The sequence below is a fragment of the Artibeus jamaicensis genome, unplaced genomic scaffold, assembly GCF_021234435.1.
Source record: "Artibeus jamaicensis isolate MK-2021 breed Jamaican fruit bat unplaced genomic scaffold, CSHL_Jam_final contig_60, whole genome shotgun sequence".
Taxonomy (NCBI): Eukaryota; Metazoa; Chordata; class Mammalia; order Chiroptera; family Phyllostomidae; genus Artibeus; species Artibeus jamaicensis.
The window spans coordinates 787926-809984 of NW_026521900.1; the positions used below are offsets into that span (position 1 = coordinate 787926).

The 22059-nt window shown below is 35.7% G+C and overlaps 1 protein-coding gene across 2 annotated transcripts in view; it reads right to left on the bottom strand.

The window, feature by feature from the left end:
• The window catches only part of RPGR (retinitis pigmentosa GTPase regulator), a 51983-nt gene that overhangs the window by 23029 nt on the left and 6895 nt on the right, over positions 1-22059 (bottom strand). For both annotated transcript variants that reach the window (XM_037165118.2, XM_037165110.2), the window contains exons 6-11: positions 20677-20826; positions 17347-17505; positions 11552-11707; positions 7735-7859; positions 5303-5485; positions 3970-4138 (exon numbers count right to left, since the gene is read on the bottom strand). In XM_037165118.2, coding sequence (XP_037021013.2) covers positions 3970-4138; positions 5303-5485; positions 7735-7859; positions 11552-11707; positions 17347-17505; positions 20677-20826 — 942 coding nt within the window. The remainder of the gene's footprint in view (positions 1-3969; positions 4139-5302; positions 5486-7734; positions 7860-11551; positions 11708-17346; positions 17506-20676; positions 20827-22059) is intronic.

Genomic DNA, 22059 nt, shown 5'->3' on the forward strand with positions numbered 1-22059 from the left:
CTTTTAAAAAAATACTTGGGATCCTCTGAAGGCACTGGAGCAGATAGGAACTAAACAACACCTGAGAGAGATTAATGTATGAAGTGCTAATAAGCAGGACAGATTGAGGGCAGAGAATGGAGGTTTGAAAAATAGTAGATCATTTAAGGTCATGCCCTTGCCTTATACTGGACTGATAAATTAGTACTCATTAGATCTGATCTGCTTTATCTTCTCACCAACAAATGTACACATTTACCTATATTTTCCTGTTAAAATGTAGAATGCCTTTCTTCTTACCAAAGAGTTCTCTGGATGTGAGCCCCTCCTGTCTTCTCAGGAGCTTTGTACCTTTGGTTATACCATGTCTCTCATGTGCTACCAATCTCTCTAGGACTACTGGTTTATGTCTATTAGCATACAAATATGCTCTAATATTTGCCATTGACCCACATCTCCCTCTAGTTGCCAGTCAATTCCTGTACCCCTCTTCATGACCAAAATATGCAAGAGAATTATCTTCACACTCTATCTACACTTCACTTCTTCATCTCCCATTATACCTCAACTCTTAACACTCCAGATGCTGCCCTGATCTTCCCCTGGAACTACTCCTGTCAAGACTACCAGGAATCTTCATGATGTTAAATCCGCAGGCTATTTGAGCTCTTTTTCTTTGATGTTTGCAAAGTAGTTTGAATTCATGGCTCCACTCTCTCCTAGTTTCCCTCCTCCTACCCAACTGGCTGAGGAGGCTGAAGAAGGCTTCTTTGGTAGCTAAATGTTAGATGTCCTTAAGGCTAAATCACGGGCTCTCTTTTCTTCCAATTCTACTCTCTAATGGGTGATTTCACAAACTTTCATGGGTTGTCAATACCATCTCTATTTTGATAGTTTCCAAATTTGTATCTCTAGTCCAGACCTCTCTTTCGAACTTTAGGCTTGCATTTTCAACTGCCTGCTTGGTATTTTTGCTTGAATGTTTCACAGGTATCTCAAGCTCAATTTTATTTTATTTTTTAAAAATTTTATTTAGTTATTTTTCAAGTACAGTTTTCTGTCTATTTCTCCCATCCCAGCCCACCCCGCCCCATGTTCCCTACCTCCCTCCCATTTCCACCCCCTTTAGTTATTGTCCCTGTGTCCTTTATACTTGTTCCTCTAAATCCCTCCCATTTTTTTTCCCTTAAATTCCTTCCCCTCTCCCCTCTGGTCGCTGTTTTTTTTGTTGTTGTTTAATTATTTTTCAACTACAGTATTCTGTCTTTTATTCCCATCTCAGCCCCCCCGTGCCCCCCACCTCCAAGCTCAATTTTAATTTTTTCCCCTCAAACTTGTCAACCACCCTCCTGCCTAGTAATCATCTTTGATTTTTCCCTTTCCTTTACATCTATCTGTAATACATTAACAAGTTTAGCAAGTTAAGTTGGTTGTATGTCTAAAATGTACTTTCAATCTGCCCCCTTCTCTCCATCTCCACTGTGAATACCTTGGTCCAAACATCATTAGAGCTTACAAAAAGCTCCTAAGTATTCTTCCTGCTTCCAGTCTGGCCTCCCTACAATCCACAGAAAGGCAACTGATCATCTTAAAATATAAGTTGAATAGAAGCATCTCACCCCACTGTTTAAAATCCTTTAATGACTCCATGGAATTTTAAAAGACACTCAAATAATATTGGCTTGTCATGGCCTATAAAACCATGAATAATTTTTCATTGTCTCTTTCTCCAACATCATCTTGTCCTACCTTTTCCCTCACTTTCTAGCCCCAAGGGTTGTCTTTCCTTTTCTTATAACTGCCTCCAAATCTTTACATATATTAATTTTCTTTGCCTGAAACACATAAATCCTCTCTCTTTGTGTGGCTATCTTTTGTGTCATTTACATTTTAGCTTAACTGTCACCTTCTCAACAAGGTCTTCTGTGACCACTTTTCCTCTACAATAAATACTGTAATCTGCAAATAACTAAGAAAAAGCCACATAACATGTTGGATACAACTTTCAAAATACTTTTTATTAAGAAAGTTTTAGCAAACGGTCACAAATAGATAAGGGATGCCTTTTCATTTTGATCTAGCTACAAAATTCTGTATATCTTCACAACCAAATCTTAAAGTAGGAAATAACTTCCCCAAACCAAAAACTTCTCTCTTCTCTTTGTACACACTGTTGTCAGAATCTACTTTTCCTGTGTACAGGGATGAAGAGTGCCAGTAATTTTTATCTCAAAAGAAAACATCGAAAAGTTCTGGGTGAGATGCAGGAAACTAGGTCATTATCAAGGTCCTAGTTGTAGGCAATATCCCATTACCACCACCCAACATTCTTGCCTGAGTTCCTGACCTTTTTTTTTCAGATATTTTAATTTATTTACTTATTTTAGAGAAGGGAAGAGAGGGGGACAGAGACAGAGAGAAACATCAATGTGTGGTTGCCTCTCACGTAGCAACTACCAGAGACCTAGCCCGCAATCCAGGCATGTGCCCTGACTGGGAATCAAACTGGCAACCTTTTGATTCGAAGGTTGACACTCAATGCACTGAGCCACACCAGCCAGGGCCTCATCTTTTATTACTTCAACTATTTGTCTAGGTTCCTGATCCATAAAATGCTAAAAATTATCTGTGCCACAGTACTTAATCCCAGATGCCCAGATTATTTTCTTAATTCCAAACCTACTGCTTACTCAGATCTCCTGGTCTCAGCTTCTTGTCCTACACCTATCATTTGAGCACATGCCCTGAAATAATATATACATACTCCTAAGCTACACAAATGTCTGTAAACAAAATTATTTATAAGAGGTATATAACAGCTAAAGACCTGGGATTATAATTTAAAACATGAAAGATATGAAAGCTGTATCTAATAGGTAGTAAGGTGGAGGTATTTACTATATTTGCTATAATAAATATAGTATTTATATATATTTAATATATAGGTATACTATACTTCTATACATTTACACTTACATAATATTTCTATATTTATGTACAAAACTATTTGTTTATATAAATATATTTATGTAATTTAATATATATACATATTCCACCTGCATATATAATACCTATATATAGGTAGTGAGGTATATTTACTAATAGTTTTCTGGAGGTGGTAGGCTCAATGCTAAGTGTATTATATGCCTTATTTAACTGTCACAGTCACTCCCTAAAGTAGGTATTATTGAACTCATTTCAAAGATAGGGAAACTGAAGTTTAGAAAAATCAAGCAACATTCCCAAAGTCAGTCACATAATTAATGAACATCAGAGCTGTCATCTGGTCCCGAATCAAGTCAATTGCATACACCAGGCTCTTAACCTCTATGGTATACTGCCTAAATACAGAACTTCACATAGGCCCAAAAGACCTGCATTCAAATTTATTCACTTCATTTATAAGCTGAGCAACCTTGGACAAGTCACTCAATCTTAAGCCTTGCTTTTCTCATCTATAAAAATAAAGAATATAACTCTTACCTAATTCACAGTTGCTTCAGGGTTTTTATTTTACCCTTTTCTTAAAGACTTTATTTATTAATTTTTAGAGAGGGGAAGGGAGGGAGAGAAACATCAATGTGTGGTTGCCTCTCCCACACTCCCAAGTGGGGACCTGGCCTGCAACCCAGCCATGTGCCCTGACTGGGAATTGAACCTGCAACCCTTTGGTTCACAATCCTGTGCTCAATCCACTGAGACACACCACGGAGGGCAGGGTTTAAAGGAGATAACATAAGTTAAGGTACTATGTATACCAAACACTGCCCTACAATGATATGCTGCTGTTATGTGGAATTTTTCGGATGAGTGACAAGGCTTGTTCTTTGTAAAAGCATTCCTGGATTTGTGTTCAAATGAGAGATGTAAGTCTTTAACTAGGAAAAATATTTAACTGTAGAAAACATGTTAAGGTAAACATGAAAACAACAGGAATAAAAGGTACTTTTTTTTTTTATGAGAGCAGGCATAATGTCTAGCAAATATTACCTGGTTCCATGTGCTTCATGTGGTTCTTCTTTTCAGTCATCATTTCTGTCAGATTAGTTGTAGATACACAGAGAGAAACTGAATTCAGGGGGGTAAAAGCAGATGGTCCAATAGTCCTTTTAACTGGAGGTAGTGTTTGTGTCATCTGAGAAGAATCTGGGGGGTTTTCCTTTAAAATAAAAGGTTAAATAAACTGTTAAATGATGTTATATATTTAATACAGACATGAACTACCTGTGGTTGCTAAAAATATTTAAGAGCGAGACTTCAAAGATAGCTGATATCCCACACAATTCACTTTTTATAATCTACAAGAGCTGACAAATGTTGCTGTAGTCTCGGTATATAAGTTGCCTTAAACTGTCCATTTGGAAGCCTGTTTTTCACATGATGGGAAAAAATATGTGTGTGTTTTCTCTGCCTTCCTTGAGAAACAAAAAATTACTCATGAGACATAAACAACAACTCCAAAATACTTATGGGGTATTTCTTAATAGCTACTTTTTCATAATAAAAAGTAAAACTTAAGCCCTGGCTGGTGTAGCTCAATGGATTGAGTGCGGGCCTGCGAACCAGACAATCGTGGTTCGATTCCCAGTCAGGGCACATACTGGGGTTGCAGGCCAGTTCCCTGCAGGCCAGTTCCCAGCAGGGGATGCACGAAAGGCAACCATACATTGATGTTTCTCTCCCTCTCTCCTTCCCTACCCCTCTAAAGATAAATAAATAAAATCTTAAAAAGTAAAACTTAACCTTTTAACCTAAAAAGGAATATATTTTACAACCTAAACTAATTTTTTAAAAAAGGAATGTCTTTTGTAAAAATTATTTGCATTTTATTTTTTAAAATATATTAGTTTCAATGAAATAATTTTAAAGCAATGAATGAGACTTTCTCAATTTAATTGAGAAAAAAGTATGTCCTCTCTCAAACTGAAGACCTTATTTCTTGGTTCTCCATGTTTCATTGTTTACAATGTATAACATTCCATTGCTCATCCACTATAATAAAAGATAAAAGGAAAGTAAAGGTCAATACACATACAGTTGAGAAAACAACTCAGCATTCAATCTGAGGTGATAAGGTAGTGATAAGTATCACTGTCTATAAGCCAAGTTTATTTGTGATAATTTGAAATTTCTGACTTGTATATTTAACAGCTTAACTCTGAGTTCCCTTTAAAAATTTGTATGCCCTCAACTCTAATAATAATATTTAGTAAATATATCAGGCAAGATCCTTCTTTGATTTAAAAAGAGAAAGAATTCTTTTCTTCCTGTTTTCTTTGCAGTGCTACATAATACTATTATATAGGATAGACCACAACTGTACCCTCTCTCTTCGACGTACACGTGCCGATAAAGTACTATGCAGTATACTTCCTGAGGTCACGTTGTTGATGGGCACAGAAATTGCTCCTGATGTGTAAGGCTCACTCTCTTCCTCAAATTCAAATGTTTCTATAACATGATGCGGAGTGGCAAAAGCTATCATGTGACATCCACCACAGGCAACCTACAGCATAAATCCAAAGAAAAATCAATGGCTACTGGCTTTAAACATAAGTGTTTAACAGTTTTCAGCTACAAAACATTTACTTAGTGGCAGACTTTCTATACTGAATGACTATATCTACCTACAGACACACACACGTACACACACAAATGCATGAACTATAATATACAGTTGACTCTTAACATGGGTTTGAACTACACAGGTCCACTTATAAAGTTTTATTTTTAGACTATTTATTGGTTTTTAGAGAGACATCAGTTTGTTGTTCCACTTATTTATGCATCCATAAATATTGGATGATTGATTTTTGTATGTGCCCTGACCAGAAATCAAACTTGGTGTATTGGGACAATGCTCTAACCAACTAAGTTAATTTTTAAAAAATAAACAGTCAGCCCTCCATATCCCTGGGTTTCACATCCACGGATTCAACCAGCCACAGATCAAAAAAAATATTTCCAATCCACAGCTGGGAATCTACAGATGCAGAGGGCTGACTGTTTGCATTGTTCTATGCCATTTTATATAAAGGACTTTAGCATTTGTGGATTTTTGTATTTGGAACCAATCCCCTGTGGATACTGAGGGATGATTGTACTTAGGTTTTGAGGACATCATAAGTTATACATAGATTTTCTACTTTTGGGGTCAGTGCCCCTAACCCCTGCATTGTTCAAGAATCAACTGCATATTCTTTTCATTAAATTGCTATGACTGAAAGTTAGAACTAGTTTAAGATACAATTTTACTTTCAATTTTAGATAGTACAGACAAAAATTATTTGATATAATATAGATAAAAAACTAAACGTAATGTTACAATTCTCCTTACAAGTTATAAAATGTTATTTTAATCTGAGAGCAACCGTCAATTACTTGAAAAAATTACTCAGAGAAATTCTACTTGGCAGTCTCTTGAGCTAGCTAATTATGTCTCAAAGCTTTTCCTTTCTTTCTTTTTAAAGAAAATGTAGGATTTTTAAAAATATTTTTTAAATTTATTTTTAGAGAGAGGGGAAGAGAAGGAGAAAGAGAGAGAGAGAGAAACATTCATGTGTGGTTGCCTCCCACATGCCCCCTACTGGGGACCTAGCCTGAAACCCAGGGATGTGCCCTAGACTGAGAATTGAACTGGTGGCCCTTTGGCTCACAGGTCTGCGCTCAATCCACTGAGCTACGCCAGTCAGGGCTTGAAGCTTTTTCTTTACATGAACATTTTTAAAAGTCCTTAGTGCAAAATGCAAGCACACACAATGATGGAACAATGAAAAATTAAATCAACATACAAAGGATTGTGAGAAATAACTGATGTCCAATAAAGTGCTTAAAAGCCATTGCGTAGTATTTGCAATACACAGATTTTTAGCCACTTTAAACTGCCTGTGGTAGCATAAGGACAGCATATTCTGAACCTGTCCTTTATAATATTTTCAAAGTTAAAATGTACATATTTCTATACAGCGCTTTTTAAAAATGATCTTCCCTATAAGACTATAATCTCAGTGAATGAGGATTTGATTATTTTGTTCATCACTGTATGCTTTGTATCCCTTGTTCTTGTTCAGCACTGTATCCCTTTGTATCCCTGTATCTTGTTCAGAGTGGGGGTTCACTAAGTGGGTATCAAATAAAAGAATGGAAATGTTCTATAACATTAAGGCACTGAGTTTTGGGAGAAAAAATTTCAAGTAATACCATCACCAAAGAAACAGATTTTCCACATCCATAGTTCTTAATTAGCAAAAGTGTTAGAAATAATGGATACAAAATGCTTGCTGGTAATAACACTGAAAACAATACCTTCTTATCTAAGTAACATTTAGCCAACAAAACGTAATTTCAAAACTCTCCATAAATTTTCTCTTGTGCAGAATTTGAGAGTCTTGGTAATATGTGATTCAACAAATACCTATAGATGACTACTCTGAGTAAGGTACTCTGCTGGGTGCTACAGGAGTTACAAGGCTTTCAGGCATGAAAGCCTTGGCCTGGCTTACAAGAGACCTATGAGAATACAATAGAAGAGTCCAGACTAGGGCACAAAGGAAGGTGTTAAAGAAGAAATTTAGGAAAGGCACAGATTTTCAGAGTGACATTATACCTGACATTTGACTTTTAGGAAACAAGTGTATTTATTAGATATAGCCATGATGTTCTTTCATATCAACATAAAGGTGCTTATTTTCTATATAAAACTGAAAGACTAAAAGGAATATGAAAATATAAATGGGGAAATGCTAATACACTTACCAAATGAACTCTGAATCTCAAAAAATTAGGGCACAAAGTAGGAGCAAACTGATTGGTAAAATTCTCCACTCCAAGTCCCAATTTTCCATATCGACCATCTCCAAAAGTATACATACAGCCTACATCTAAAATGCAAAAAAGAGAATTATAAAAGTCCTGATTAATTTATTTGTAAATAGACAAATATATTAACATACATTGCAACTGTAATTTTCCCCTCACATTATGCACTGAATTTACCCTGATTCATTGATGCTTCCACACTCTCTATGGTCTCTGTGGCCCTGCACATATTAGACAATAGATACTCTGAGAATAAATCACTAAGCCCTTGGTGGTTTGTAAAGTTGAAACCAAGTTGTTCTGAGGCCTTGTGTGGAGCAGCAACACCAGCATGAGACCTCATGTCATATGTCATCTTCTCATGGGGAAAGAGATTGTTATATTCTGACCCTCTACATCCCAATACAATTCATTTTCATCTTCCTCCATTCATTGATTAGGTTCGGTTTTTTCAGCCCTGCCTCTGCAGTTGTGGCAATCAAAAATGTCTCCAGACACTGCCATGTGTCCCCTGGGGGGACAAAATCACCACCAGTAGAAAACTACAGGCTTAGATCAATCCAGCTGCCTCTTTTACCAGTTTTGCTCCTGGGCTGTGGAACACTGCTGACAAAAATGGAATAAACCAACCATGCAGACAAATCCCTATACCAGGGGTGTCAAACTAATTTTCACCAGAGGCCACATCAGCCTCGAGATTGCCTTCAAAGGGCTGAAATAATTTTAGGACTGTATAAATGTAACTACTCCTTAACTGTTAAGGAGTTGAAATTACTCTTGGCCCTTTTAAGGCAACCACAAGGCTCATGTCACCCCTGGTGAAAATGTCCCTGCCCTATATCAATGCTGAGGGTCCCCTATATTAGGTGGACCCACAATGATGATGAGTAATCTTGTTGCTTCTCTTCAGTTAACCCTGTTGCTCCACTGCTGTAGCAGCTATTCTGAACCTTTACTCCTCAAGCCCTTCCTTCTTAACTTTCATCTCAAATGGGATAAGTGCCATGGAAGCAAAAGTAAAGAGAAAGGTGCCAGTATGGATGCAGACAAGGGGGATGATCTCCCAATAGTCTGGGGACTAGGGAAGGCTTTCAAACGGTGGCATAAAGGGTGATCAGAGTTTAGCTTCAAGAACAGGGAACAAAGAATCTTCCAGGCAGAGTCAGCAGTTACATACAAAGGCTCTGAATAATATATATATATATGGCATAGTCAAGAAGTTGAAAGGCAACAACATGCCTGAAAAACAAGGGGGCAGTGGTATAAGATGAGTCTGAAGAGGTAGGAAGGAACCACAACACGAGGATCCTGTTAGTTCATCTTAAGAATTTCTGAACTCTATCCTAAGGACGATAATAAGTTAAATGAATGATTTTAAGCTGGAAAATTGTAAGAACAAAATTGGGACCTTCTTGTTTAAAATGGCAAAGTAAATGCATTCTAAGAAAATCCAAGAGAACTGACCAAAAAATGATAAGAGATACCATAGTTAAGTAAAGTGGGAAGTTCAAAAATTAATGTACAAAAATAAATAGATGCCCTACAAATCAGCAATAACCACTGCTTATGCTCTAAATTTATACTCTCATAATTATCTTTTTAAAAGATTTTATTTATTTTGTTTTTAGACAGTGGGGGGAAGGAGAAAGAGAAGGCAAGAAACATCAATGTGTGGTTGCCTTCTGTGCACCCCCTACTGGGGACCTGGCCCACAACCAAGGCATGTGCTCTGGGAATTGAACCAGTGACCCTTTGGTTTGTAGCCCAAGCTCAATCCACTGATCTATACCAGCCAGGGCATAATTCTTACTATAAAGTATTTATTTCTTTATGTATATTCCTTATCATCTTTCCTTCTCCTTCCTTTGACCCTGATTTCTTTATCCAAAATGCTTTTTAAAGTTTTCCCTTTTGATTATCTTTAGTCAGGAAAAAACAAACTACAATCTAAGCCACTGGACTCCACTTCTAACCTCAGAGAGCTTTTTAAAATATGAGCCACTGGCTATAATGGGAAACTGGCAAGAATTTATAGATAACCCACTACATACCTCTCATTAATCCTGGAGAAAAAAATATTCATAACACCTGTTCCCTGGGGAGGATTCATAAGCAAAAAGGCAAACCACATTAATGTTCAATGATTTGTGCTACAATGTCTTTCATCAATAGGAAAGATATTATGAAAGTTTAGCCAAATAATCTCAATGTATGTTAGATGATCCATAAAAAGTGTGTATTTACCATCAATGGCAATTTAGAATGGATGAAAATGCCAGTAAGGGCAGAGAAAATGAGATTAATACAATGCAGTAAGGGATACCTACATAACAAAAATCCTAGGACTATGAATGAATAGCAATTTTTTATATTGTATATCTATATACACACACACACACAATTGGATATAAACATTTGTATATATATATATATATATATATATATATATATATGCTCTATTTCATGCTATATTAACAAAGACATTGATACTTGAAAATGGGCAGGTAGGTCTCTTTGAAAGGTTCTTTGGGAGAAAAGACAGTGAATTGTAGGACCTTGTATTTGCTGACTCCTAGTTCCCCTAAGATGAGCTCCACAGTAGCTCATCTAGGGGATGAGCTCCACTGTAGCAGCAGCTTGTTTAAAAGAAGGGAAATAAATGTAGAAATAGCAGTATCTGGGCTGTGGGAGTGGGGATGGAGTGGGACAGAGGAAGGCAAAGGGGGAAAAATTGGGACAACTGTAATAAAATAAACAATAAAATTAAATTAAAAAAGAAATAGCAATATCTGGATTATTTTAAAACACTATATGATTTCTAGCTTTTAAGTGTTTCATTTTCAGATAGAAATGAGAGCTGGAAATAGTGAAGTTACAGAGCCTTTTGTTCTAAAGCAATTAAAATTGTGGAGTAAGTATGTCAATTACCTACAAGTAACTGAATTAGTCATCTTAGGGAAAGATCTTTATTGAGTCCTATATTAGCAGCATCTAGTTTCTGAGGTTGATAAGTTGGCCTGATGCAGTCTCTCTCTCTCTCTCTCTCTCTCTCTCTCTCTCTCTCTCTTTCTGGATAAAGGAGAAAAGACAGAGTGGAATATCTAGAAGACTCAGGTATTCGCTTAGTGGTGTTTGAGGTGCCTTTCTATTACTGTGGAGCAAGTAGGAAAGGGTCACTCCTGAAAACACCCCCTGGTGGCAAAAGCATCATAAAAACAGTCTGAATGTAGCTGTGTCAGATTGAAAGGGAGGATATTTTAATATAAATTCTTTTCTTTTCTAGCAAAAAGATGTGGGGAATATAGACATACACTTGAAAACCATCTAATTTCATCAACCAATTTTACAACAATAAATTTAATAAAAATTAAAATAGTAATCAAAATAATAGGTATGTGAATATACACAAAGTAAGTTTTTTTTTCTTGTAAGACTTTTCCCTCTGTCCTGAGCAGAGTTAAGAACCTTCAAACTGATCAAGTTTCAAAAACATTCCACCTTTCTGCCAAAGCATAATACTATGGTCTTATCGCTGACACACTATGAGGTTCTAAATCTCTGGATCATTTACATTGATTTTAAATTGAATTAAAATTTAAAAAGAGTTTACAAACTTTCTATTTTGGCATATTAAAATGGAATTCAATTTTCACAGTTATTCTTTTGTTTAAGTTAGACATGTTAATTTCACATAGTCTTTAGTTTGTAAAATATACCCAGTTCTATAAGTATATACCAGAAATATGATCTGTACCTGTTATCAAAGCTGTGTGATTTTCTCCACAAGAAATGGAGGTTATTTTCCGGCCATTAACAGATTCAATGATTTGGGGTTCTGCAGTTTCAAAGACAAAAGTGCCAAGACCCAGCTGACCAAACTGTCCCAGCCCGAATGTGTACACAGCTTTTTCTGAAAAGGAAGGAGCAAATACAAAAAAAAGGATTGTAGGGAAGCAGACGCTGTCACCATTATATCTAGAAAAATTGTGATAGGCAACCTTTCATAATGAAGGTTATATATCTCTGAAAGAAATGCCCATATAAGAATACCTAATACTTATGCATACATCTCTCAATGATAAAGGAAGAGGGAAAATGACAAGATACACAACTGTAAAAATTATGGCATGGGCCTGATGTCATCTTTTACATATAACTATAAAAGAAATTGCTAAAAATATTGTCAGTGAACAACCTAAAATGTCCCTATAATTACCACTCAGCTTTTTAAAAAGTATCAACTGTCATTAAGTTAATTCCTTTCACTGCCTTAAATAAAAAAAAATTAAATGTTTCCTATAGAAAAAGTCCTCACTTTCAAAGGTAGTTTAATAGAAGAGTCTATTTTGTAAAACAATTTCATGAGAATTTGTACAAGAACTTAAACACAGTAGATAATGCTAGATTTATTTATAGGTAAAGTACATTTACTAGGAAATTCAATAATATTGAAAAGAGGGTAAAAAAGCTTTCATCTATATTAATGTTTTTAAGTGATTCCAAAGGACCTCCAATAACTTAGTAGATATTATGCTCACATATTCTCTAGAAATGGGAAGACACAAAAACAGGAAAAATGAGTGGTAATGAAAGAGTCATTTTAGACACACAACTCTCACTGGCCACTATGTTAAGAAGCACAGTGTTTATTCTATCAGTTTACTTTTCTAAAGTACAATACATTGCCTCTTCTGTTACAAAGAAGAAAAAGAGCTTTGGATTCAGACAAAAGCCCAAATCTGCATTAGTATTACTAGCTGTGGTAAGTTGGAAAGGTACTAAAATTCTCTGATATTATAATCCCTTTCTAACAGAGTTTCTGTAAGGATTAAATGAGAAAACATTCAGACAGATTTAAAAACATCATAGGACATTCAGTTGTAAAAGCTGCGGTGGAATACTACTCAGCCATAAAAAAGAAGGAAATTGTACCTTTTGCAACAGCATGAATGAACCTTGAGAGTATTATACTAAGTGAAATATTCCAGTCAGAGAAAGATAAGTACCATATGATTTCACTTATATGTGAAGTGGAGACTAACAAAGTGGAGACTCATGGATACAGAGAACAGAAGACAACTGTCAGAGGGAAGGAGGTTAGGGGCTTGGCAATAAGGCTGAAGAGATTAAGCAAAGAAAAATAGGAGACTCATGGACACAGACAACAGTATTGCTAGAGGGAAGGTAGGGAGTAGGGGGAGGTAGAAGAGGGTAAAGGGGGGGATAAATGGTGATGAAGGAGACCTAATTTGGGGTGGTAAAAACACAATACAATATCCAGATGATGTATTACATAACTGTATACCTGAAACTTATATAATTTTATTAGCTAGTGTCACGCCAATAAATTCAATAAAAAGTAAATTAGAAAAAGAGTATTTTTCTAAAAAGTAATTCTCTAATCAACTTATCTTATTCTAACAATGGAAGATACACATAACTACCTACTATCATAGCCTTACATTTTTATCTGAAAAGAATATTTATTTCATAAGACATATACATATTAATTCTTAAAAGATATGCTGTGTCAAGGACATATCTTTTTACAAAACAGATGCTTTTTAGTATAAAAAATACCATCTCTTAGTTTAATTAATCATCACATGGCATATCTCCAGTTCTAAATGTTCAGCTTAATATAAAATGGCAGGTAAATTAAAACAATTGTCTATCTCTAGCTGGCCAACAATTACTCTTAAGTTTCTTAAGTTGTCTGATATTGGCTTATAAAATCAGGCCATTTAGGCAGTCTGATTCACATTATCCTGTTAGGTTCACTTTCAGGTGCTTGGATGATTAATGATGACAATAGTTTGTGTTTTTCAATGACCTAAGACTCTTTCATTTAAGACCATTATATGCAACAACTAATACAAATTTTGGTCACATCACCTTTGTAACATTTAACAATGTAATTCAATGTTGTGGAACGATCTGCCTGGTTTCAGGAATTGTAACTCTCTACCCCCTATGGCTGAGTCAGTGACCTCTGGGATGTGAACCACAGGAGACAAAGCTTGTCTCTGGTAGCAAATGCTGCCTCAGTTTCCTTCCTGCCCCCAAAAGCATGGTTGGAAGTCCTTGACAGGTAAGATCCCTCAGAGGAGGGGCAACCTAGGCCAGACACGATCACTTGGGAGGCCGTCATAGAAGGACTTGGGGGGCTGCAACAAAGAGCAATGGACTCTCACCCCCCAACTTTGAGATAGCCCGAGTCCCCCTATTCTCTGGGAGAAGCATATACTGGCTCTAATCCCCTTAAGCCTGAATACCTGATGGAGAGGGGTGCAGCTCCTTGCCTTGCTAGATCATGCCCTGGGGAAAAATCTGGCATCACAAAGACTTGCTGATAAACCTGTGAAATCTGCTCTGTTAAGAGTGCTTTCATTCATATGTTAAGGGTCCGAGCAGGAAAGTCTAAAACTCTCTGCCTAACAGACTCTGACTCAGACTATCTACTGTTTGAGTAAAAAATATTTCTAACTTGCCACCCTGTATTCCTGTGTATTACAACCCAATAAAAGCCCCTGGAGGAAGGGGCTCTAGGCCTTTTTTTCCTCAGAGAAACTGGCCGCTGCTGGCCTTTTTCCCCCTGAGAAACTGGCCACTGCTCAAGGCCTTTTTCCTCTGGGAAACTGGCCACCTCTCCTCCCCAAGCAGATCACATCATGTCTCAGTCATGTTTACTCTCATCTGTGGCACACGGGGGGACTTGCAAGGAAAGTTGCCCCCACAATTCAATGTTAAAAATAATATTATATTAGAAAAACAGATTTTTATTAGTTGGCTTCAGATTAATACTACTGTAATTTCGCAGAATATATTTGATTTCGTAACTAGTAATTTGTTACCCTGCAGAGTTCTTAGTTTGTCTAAACATAATCTGGAGAATTTAAGTTCTTATTTTTCTTGGGATCCAGATTTCATTGAGGACCCTGTCTTATAATTAGGCTTTTCCTGTCCTTTGGTAACTGCTGTGGATGACATATAAGATGACATCTATAACTCTGCCTCACTTAGGTTGTCCAAGTTCCAGTCTGACACTTTCTCAAGAGAAGTCCATTGTTTCCCTAATTCTAAGGAGAATCATAGTATTAATCATACTATGAGATTAGTATGAGAAACTAATCATACTATTAATCATAGTATGAGATTAGTATGAGAACATACTAATTTCTCATGCTACTAATTAGTAGAACATAACACGGCACTGGAGAAGGCTATTTCCCATCTGAAGAACCATACTATTACCCATCACTACAACCAGAAGTTGTATTTTCTAACCTATCATAGTCATATTTAAATATTATGTTTTAAATAAATTCATTAGCAATCAGATAATTTAGATTATCTTTGCAGTATTTTAATGAATGATACCTAAATAGATTTTAAGATCAAGTTATAGACACAAGGAAAAACAACACTGGGGAAGACCCATGCCCCAGAATCATCTAATCCAAGCTCTTTTCTTTAGTGAAGGGAATAATTTAGAACAGAAGGTTTGCTATTCTTTCCTTAATGGTCTTGCAAAGTATTCCATGACTCTTAGGTATTCAATTTCATACTTAATAAAACTAATCGTCAATATACTCTTCAAGTCAATTTCTTCTCAGGACTAAATATTTAACCTTTCTGTCCATACTGTGTCCACTGTAATGAGAATATAGCTTTCTCTTCAGGGCTAGCTCATAATAAAGCTCTCAGGGGTCCATGGAGAAATGTGAAAAATAGGCAAATACTGCATTTTCCATACAAATAAACATAAAATTTAAGGGTGTATCTTTTACTATAAAATTAAGAGCTTTTTCATTTTTATTTTGAAAATTCCCTTTATTTTATGATATAATGATGAAAACACTGTATTGTTTGCAATGTCCATATTTAGCCAAATGAAAATCAAAAGCTGGCAGCCATATGTGAACACTCACATTTTATAAAACAAAAAACTTAAAATATAAAAATTTTACTGGTATATGAGATTGCAAAGTATGCAAAAATCTACCCAAAAGATTTTCTGACAACATAGTTTCTAACTACAAAACACAATCCACAGGAAGCTAAATGTCTATAATATTGTAAGAAAACATCACACTTAAGAGCATTTTTAACTTTAATTATAATGAAAAGTACCATAAATGATTTTGGTGCTCATTTTATAATACACGAAAATATTTTGTAATGTATGGTTGAATGATGTTATTATATAATCAGTATTTGTATCCTTTAGAACATTCAATCACCTAATTAATTCTTTCTGTAATTTTTGTATAAACTACATAAAATATGTAACATAAAGAATAAGTTGCATTTCTGGCTATAGAATGAATTTTCAGATAATTTATAAAGATTAATTTCAAATTTTAATTCCTAAAATAAATCTTTTGGAAAATATACAAAAATTTATCTTGTTAGCAAAAATTTAAAAAATCTTAAACCTCAAAATTATTTCCCTTGAAAAAAAAATTTCTAACTTGGAAAAAGATTTCACCTGGAAATTATAATTCTGGTAAACCATATCTTAATAAGCATGACTAGAACTACAACAAAATGTCAAGGGCTCTGGCCAGGCAGCTCAGTTGGTTGGAGCACCATCCCAAAAGGTCACGGGTTTGATTTCTGGTCAGGGCACATACCTAGGTTTCAGGTTCAATCCCTTTTTAGGGCACATATAGGTGGCGACTCATTGGTGTTTCTCTCACACTAACGTTTCTCTTTCTCTCTCCCCCACTCTTTCCCTTCCCTTCTCTCTAAAATCAGTAAAGCATATCCTCAGGTGAGGATTAAGAAAATAATAAAGAAAAAGAAGACAAGGAAAAGCTATGTTAGAGAGGAAAATCTAAAGATAAAATACTGCTCAATCACCTTGCAATATTAAGCATGTCATCTGAGAATTGGACATTATTCAACATTTATCTAGAATACTTCTAACTTTGGGTTACTAAAGATTAACAGTAATTTCAGAAACTGTTCACTTCTTTCTAACCAAAAAAAGTCATAATTCACTACCTAATTACATCTATACTACTCATCTAAATAAAGATAATGCTGAACAAATATAGGAATATCAACTTAGTAAGCATATTATCAAGTAGTAAGTATATCTTAATATATTAACTAGAATCCTGAGAAATGACATGTTATACCAAATACAAAATTCAGAAGCCAAAACTGATATTACTATCATTAAGGTTCTAACTTTCTTTTATTACCTGTAATTTAAAATCTTAACATTTTTAATGAGCTACTATAACAGAACATAAAAATCACAAAGGAATCACCAAGTTATACATGGTGAATGCCACAAAGAAAAGAATTATCAATGACTGTAGAAAACAGCATGACAAGGGAGCTTCTCCAAAAGAAAAGCTGGGTGGAGGAGAACGAAGGGAAAAAACGCAGGGATAATTATAATAGCATGACCAATAAAAAAAAATAAAGAGGGTAAGTTAGATGATAAGTGTTCTCACCACAATAAAAAATGTACTAAAATTTTTTTCATTAGCTATTACAGAAAGCAAGAAACAAATCAGGAGGGTCCCCACATACCCGTGAGAACCACAGTGTGCCCTCCACCACAAGCTACTTGGAGCACTTTCTCAGGAATTCCAGTTACCAGCTGGGGCACTCTGTGATTCATCAGTAGCTCTTGGGGAAGACCTAACTTCCCACACTCAGGTTCTCCAAATGTATAGAGTTCTCCATCCACTGTTAAACAAAAAGAAGAGTGATCAATGATGACATAAATATGAACAAGACACTGGCCTTTTTTAGTGCATGTTCTCATGTTCAATAAAAAATGTAGAAAACATCAACTTAATAAATTTGACTTTTCTTGAAATATTTTTACTATATGGTGAGGAAAGAAAGCCAAATTTTATTTGCCCTTTGATTATTCTAGTCCAAAATTTTCACAAATAATTCACAACCATTTCTACTAAGAAACAACTAGAAAGTTATTTTAGCTGTTTAACAAAGGAGTGAGGACAATCTTACTTCTACTTCCTTTTAATAAAACAAAATGAGCCCTAGCTGGTGTGGCTCAGTGGACTGAGCGCCAGCCTATGAACCAAAGGCTCGCTGATTATATTCCCAGTCAGAGCACATGCCTGGGTTGTGGGCCAGGTCCCCAGTAGGAGACACATGAAAGGCAACCACACACTGATGTTTCTCTCCCTCTCTTTCTCTCTCCCTTCCCCTCTCTAAAATAAATAAAATCTGAAAAAAAATTTAAATGAAGCAAAATAACTAGACATTAAGCCCCCACAAGGACACAGATATTGTTATGCTCATTAAGGTAAACCTACCAGAATGTCTATCTACTACACTGAGCATGTAATGAATAATTGTTGAATATATGAATGAATACTTGCTTTTTATTAAATGTTTCAGGAAATGCAGTAAATTCAATATATTTACTCCTTTCAGAAAGCTGAGTAAATATATTTTATGAGTCTTAAGATAACAGATTTTACTGATAGATGGTACTTCCTCCACAAAGATTCTTACCAAGGAAACTGACACTTAATCACTGGCTTGTCAATACCAACACTGCTGTCTTGCTTGTTATTGCAGTTACCACTATGACTATGAACTTCTTAAAAGTAAGAAATTTCTCTTATTCATTTCTATGAACTGAAGTGAGTTCTATAAAGTAGGAATTTAAAAACATTTGTAAATATACAATCTACTCTAAAGAATGACACAGAATGTACCACCATCGGTGTGAGGAAAGAGGTAACACAGCAGGTCTTGTTGCTTATAAACTGCATCTCTCCAAGAGAACCGTGATTGACCACTGACCAACCCCCAAGAATATGGCCCCTGAAATGTTCTTTGTCTGTGATTGGTGATTTTGTTATGCACACCTGAAGCAATTAATTATGCCAGCTTAGCTTCTTAGGATTGCTGTGCACAAACATCAACATTGATGAGGTACACCTGGTTTCACTGTCGAAGGACCTCAGTTTCATATGCTGTAGCCAGCTGCTAGTAGGATATGCCTACCTAACCAGTGCCCTGCATATCAGACCTTGAGACTAAGTGGGCTCCCCTGGGCAGAGACATTCCACACATGTCTCGGAAGTTTGCTGCCAAAGACAAAGCATGTCCTATGTGACTTAGGAAGAGGAAGAACTAAGAAGCCTATGCTGGATCTGCCTAGACTCCACTGATATATTTATTTTTCCCATTGCTTTTGTTCTGTATCCTTTGCTGTAATAAATCTTAGCCATGAGTGTAACCTGCTATTGAAGCTTGAGAGTCCTTCCAGCAAGTCATAGAACTTAGGGACGTTTTAGGACATCCAATACACATGGGATGCACTACTTAAAACTTGCTCAAGCATGAGACTAATATAATGTAGTATGCCAAATATATTTTACTTAAAAAACGTGGACAAATACTACAGACATAGCTATAATGATTTCTCACAGGTTTTTAATGAAGTATGTAGCAAACCCTGGTGTTCAGTAAGTCAGCACCCTTTCCCTTTTCCCATGCCTTTTGCCTCTCATATGAAATGAATTACTAAGTCCAGAAGAGTCCCACTGCATCTCTGTCTATAAATTCCTGGTGCTCCTCATACCTTAACATGGGTGAATTGTATAGTATGTGAGCTATATATCAATAAAGTTATTTTTAAAGGCATGAAAACAACAAAACAAAGCAAAAAACTCCATTTAAGACTTGTTGGTTAAGATGAACAATTCAATTCTACTTCTTCCCTTACTGGTGAAGGCAGAGTTTAATCAAAGTGATTCTGGAAGTTTTATTAAAACCTAAATATAAGACAATGCTTTTGCTTGTTTTTTATTGTTTTTATATTTGTGTTTTTCTTTCCTTCTCTGATTTGTTTTATGAACAAAGTGAGCACAGACTACACCAAACCCAAGACCCTAAAGTTACTAATAAGTCTGTAGATAGTATTACCCCAAGAAACACAATTAATTGGTCATTCATTCATTTGACAATATTTATTAACAGTTTGTTCAAGATGCAAACTGATGCAGTGGTGAACAATACCAACCAAAGTGGATTTTGCCATCTCTTGGTACTAAGCTGCTTCCAACTCACTGGTAAGTCTGAGCAGCACTGAGATGAATCAAATGGAACTTTCTAAAATTGAATCCGAGGTACATGGAATAAGGAGTAAATGTATAAAGCAAAAATTTAGGGGGGGAGAGGTCTAAGAGGGACCATAAAACTATTTCCTCTAGCTATTTTACTGTTAGAAAAAAACCATCATTAGGATGGAAAGCCATGATCACACTTCTATTATCATTAGTGTAGATGCAGACTATAATAAAGTTCAATATTTCAAATATTTTAACTAAGGCAGAAACAGTTGCCAGTGAGCACAGGAAAGGGAGAAATTGAATATGCTGAGAAAAATCCCACCAAAAGAAATCATATCCCATGCTGGCATCTCTTCTTTTACATCTAGTCTTTACCCTTGTTCACACATTGAAAGTCTATCATTCATTTATTGAAACAATAAAAGCAAAGTATCAGGACAAGAGTAGAATAGGTCAAAGTACATAGGCAAGTAGATTCAGAGGAAAGTGGGCCACGGGTCTTATTTTTCATGCCAAATTATTCCAACAAGTTTCAGATCCAAAACTTAAAAGGGTTTCTAACATAAATTTTGTGTTTTGAATGTACCTAATTTCATTAAAAAGTCAACAAGTCTGAGAGAATTTGAAATGATAACCTCTCATTACTGAAATGGAGAAATACTGTTAAAGCAAACCAAAATTATTTCATTACATAGACTAACATGGCCTATCTATGGAACTGTAGAATGCTGTATCATTTTATTATTAACTAAGAATTCAGAAATGGGAGATAACATGATGAATCCAAAATGTTCTGTCTTACTTGTTATAAAAGCTGAATGGTAATATCCACAAGAGATCCAGGCAATAGGTTTCCCAAAGGTCACTTCATGAGGAACACACACATTAGATACATTATTTAAGCCAATCTGCCCTTCAGAATTTTCTCCCCACACAAAAAGTTTTCCATCCTCTAAAAAGAAAACACAAGGAGGAATAAAGGTTTTAAAAAGTGGCAGGAGTATGAAATTATTGTATTTATAATGCCTCATTTATTTTGTAATTTAGAAAAATTATATGCTTGAAAGAAAAGTACTCCTAAGACATTTATACCAGCTAGCTACTTAACAGTTCAATTTCTAGTACAAAATGCTTCTACAATGATAAAGGACCAAGACTAACCTAATGTAAATCACTTTAGTCATGTCCATATTTTTATCTTAATAGCAATGACAGAATGTCCCTTCCTATAATAACCTTTTCTTATTTTAATGCCTCTAAACAGAAAATGGTTTCTTCCTTTCGTACAGTCTGCCTGAAACTAAACTAAATGACACCATGAGTCACACTGGACATCATCTCCTGGGAAAGTAAGTCCCAGGTGAAAAGGGCCTGGAAGACCTGGCTCTGAGAATACTGAGGAGATGATGCTTTAAATAAAAACAAATAAATGGATTTCTCTAACTTCACTTTTTTTTTCAATTTACATATGAAACATATAACCTAGCTTCAGAGAATCAGGAAATATATTAGCATACATAGTATCTCAAATATAGGTTAACCTATATTCTTTCTGATAAGGTTTTTGATGTCTGGAAAAGCCAAATGAGGAAAGTATTTTAGAAAGAAATCATCTAGACTATTTACCTTCTAATTAATTTAAAAATTAATCTTTGGCCCTGGCTGGTATGGCTCAGTGGATTGAGTGCTGGCCTATGAACCAAAGTGCCACCAGTTCAATTCCTAGTCAGGGCGAATGCCTGGGTTGCAGGCCAGGTCCCCACGTGTGGGGGTGTGAGAGGCAACCATACACTGATGTTCCTCTCCTCTTTCTCCCTCCCTTCCCCTCTCTGAAAATAAATACAATCTTTAAAAAAATTTGAAGAAAAAATAATCTTTGATTTAATAATAAGGCAATTAAAAGAAAAATAGAAAATAAGAACCAACAGAAAGATGTCAAAATGTTAACTGTGCTACTGACAGAATTGAAGGATAGAGCCTCAGAGCTGACTCTGGCTCTCCTGACAGCCAGAGCAACACCATAAGTTCCAGAACAGTTCTCCAGACTAGAACAAAGCAGCACACCAGCAACTTCTTTAGTGAGACCGGGTTTATCTTAGATCCAAATTTTAAAGAAGTTCCTCATACAGGCTTTCAAAAAGGAGACAGAGAGATATGTGGCCATTACAAATTTTATTTTAACAAC